At 34.7% G+C, this 2,536-nt stretch overlaps 1 protein-coding gene across 2 annotated transcripts in view; it reads right to left on the bottom strand.

Annotated features, from left to right (window-relative positions):
- LOC107625103 (WD repeat-containing protein 74) overlaps window positions 1-2,536 on the bottom strand; it is an 8,874-nt gene that overhangs the window by 5,018 nt on the left and 1,320 nt on the right. For both annotated transcript variants that reach the window (XM_021117453.1, XM_021117452.1), the window contains exons 2-3: window positions 389-418; window positions 166-293 (exon numbers count right to left, since the gene is read on the bottom strand). In XM_021117453.1, the coding sequence (XP_020973112.1) occupies window positions 166-293; window positions 389-418 (158 nt within the window). The remainder of the gene's footprint in view (window positions 1-165; window positions 294-388; window positions 419-2,536) is intronic.

The following is a 2,536-nucleotide window of genomic DNA, read 5'->3' as shown; positions in this document are numbered from 1 at the left end:
TCCTCCGTTCACAGTTTCATAAAACAAGGCCAATATGAATTAATTATTCAGTAGGGGGGAAAAAAATCAGTGTGACTATTGCCCTTATATAGAGCACAACCAAAATACAATACATGCAAGAATGAAAGACAAACTTAAACTGTCAAAAAGCAGTGATTTATATACCTTGTAGATAACTCCAGATTTGCTTTTGCAAATAAATGCAAACCAACAACATCAGACTGAAGATCCAAATCACTAGAACTTGAAATTGTTGCCTGTAGATCTCCACTTACAGGACTCAAAATCTCAATCTGTACATGTGGAGAGAGAGAGAGGGGTACATCAACATTTAAACCAAACTTGTTCTGTAGTCACCAAAAATAAAAATACCACAGCCTCTTCTTACCTGGCCATTTTTCCTAGCTACAGCTAATAACTGCAACACCAGCAACGAAAAAGAAAAAGGAGATAAGAAAACAATGAGAATCCAGCTTTTCTGCTTCACATCTTCATTGTCAAACTCAAAAGAAAATTCTACCAAACAGATAGGACAGAAACAATGATTAAGGTAGTGAATGCTATGTAGTTTAGTGCCAAAAAAACCAAAGCATCTTCATATTAAAGAGAGAATGCCAAAGTGGAGTTGTCAAACAAGATAAGATAAGATTAGACATTAGAGTGGTACTTATTAAGGAAAAATAATGGAAGCTTTCCTAATGTGGTTTAGTCATGGAAGAAGACTAGTAGAGGCTCGAACAGGAAAAGTGAACCAAAATGAAGATAGTATAAAAGGGGATCAAGGAAAACCCAAGAAGCAACCTTATTCTATATGCTTTTACTTCAAATTTGGTTTAGGGTAGAACCAGAAAAGGTGAACTGATCCATGTAGTGTAGCCAACCCAAATGGTGGAAATTAGTTATTATATTAGTGTCGGAAAATAATTACAACTAGTCAATTACGTCCGTATAAGATTCTCAAAAAGAAAAAAAATTCATAAAAATATCAAATTTATTTAATCATTACAATAAAATGATGGGCAGTGGTGGACACGCACACAAAGATAGTATGATGCAATGTGCAGTTCTTGATGAAAAATGAAGAGTAAAGCCTGACCACATCACTAATAAACTATTAATTAAGGACAAATCTCCAAGGCATAAAAACAATAGATTAAACTGAAATACACTGCCTATCTATAAGACAAGTATAGTGTGGTTTGCTTTAGACTCAAAAATGACCTATGCAGAGCCCCAAAGCTTAGTACTCAAGGAAGTTGCTATATCTGATTTTTCAAGCGATCACACAGCCCTGCTAAATTCCTACACTCATTGTTTCTTAGTTTTGTGTCATTTTATCTTCTTTTCATAACTCGAGGTAGCTTAACCTCACCCTATTGCAGTTCACACTTATATTTTTAACATTACTTCTTTTTGAAAACAAAACCCTAGTAGCATTAACAAAAAAGCGGAATACTGAAAAGCTAAATAGAAATGGAAAGATATTACATTCCAAACTATCATTAAAATAACTATGTAAACTCAAGGGATTACTTAATCATTAACTAACAAAGGGCAAAAATTATTCAAGCAAGCTGCCAAAACCTAAAACACATGTTATCCCATGGCAGGTAAGGCTAAAAAGCAGATCTCACATATCGAGAATCAAACTAAAACAGCTAACCCGTTGAACAAACACATTGAAGGAGGGGAATTACAATTTCCTTTAATTGTTTCCCACCTTTTTATCATAAGTTTGTTTCTATATTCATCTCTATGGACATGTTTATTGACTTCAACGTTGAGAAACAAAATGAAAAAAAGAAAGAAAGAAAGGTATGCTCTATGTATGAAGCACAGAGACACCAGGTCACCAACTACATGAGGTGTTTGTGTCTGACACGTGTCAGTATCCAACACTCAAAGACACTCTTAAATCTTAATGACCATACATCATACGTATTATTACAAAATTTTCAAACAAACTAAGTAGCAATGCTGAGAATGTTTGAAACAATTTTGGCCAAGTCTACATAGTAATGAATATTTTAGTGCTTGAATAACACATAAATTTCCTACTATCTACAAATTTCGGTGTTTAGGAGTATCTTTGTATCTGTGTCATCATTTGTGCACTCTACAAACAATGCTACAAGAGCAAAGACTGAGAAATATTGTATTGCAAGAAAACACATACCGGGTTGGAATGGCATTGAATCATTGAAACAGCCATGATACCTTTGGATGAATCAGGCTCACCCCACCTCTCTACTACCCTTGGAGCTCCTTGCTTATCACGAGCCTCCAACACTAATATCACCCAAAACAAAGTAAAAGCTAAGTAAATTAGTAAAACACACAAGAAAACTCAAAAAAATAAAAATAATAAATAAATAAGGAAGAAGAATCACCTTTGATGAGACCAAGTGTATCGAAGGTTAAAGCCCGAAGAGGAGGGCATCCAATGCAGTCCACGGTGGTTGTACGAGGCATTTTTTAAGCACTCTTGTTCTTTTGAATAAACTATGTTGTCAATGATGAATGGCGTTCTGGGAAG

Source organism: Arachis ipaensis, chromosome B01 (assembly GCF_000816755.2).
Source record: "Arachis ipaensis cultivar K30076 chromosome B01, Araip1.1, whole genome shotgun sequence".
NCBI classification, from domain to species: domain Eukaryota; kingdom Viridiplantae; phylum Streptophyta; class Magnoliopsida; order Fabales; family Fabaceae; genus Arachis; species Arachis ipaensis.
The sequence above is the reverse complement of the archived record's forward strand: the minus strand, read 5'-3'. Positions and strand labels throughout refer to the sequence as shown.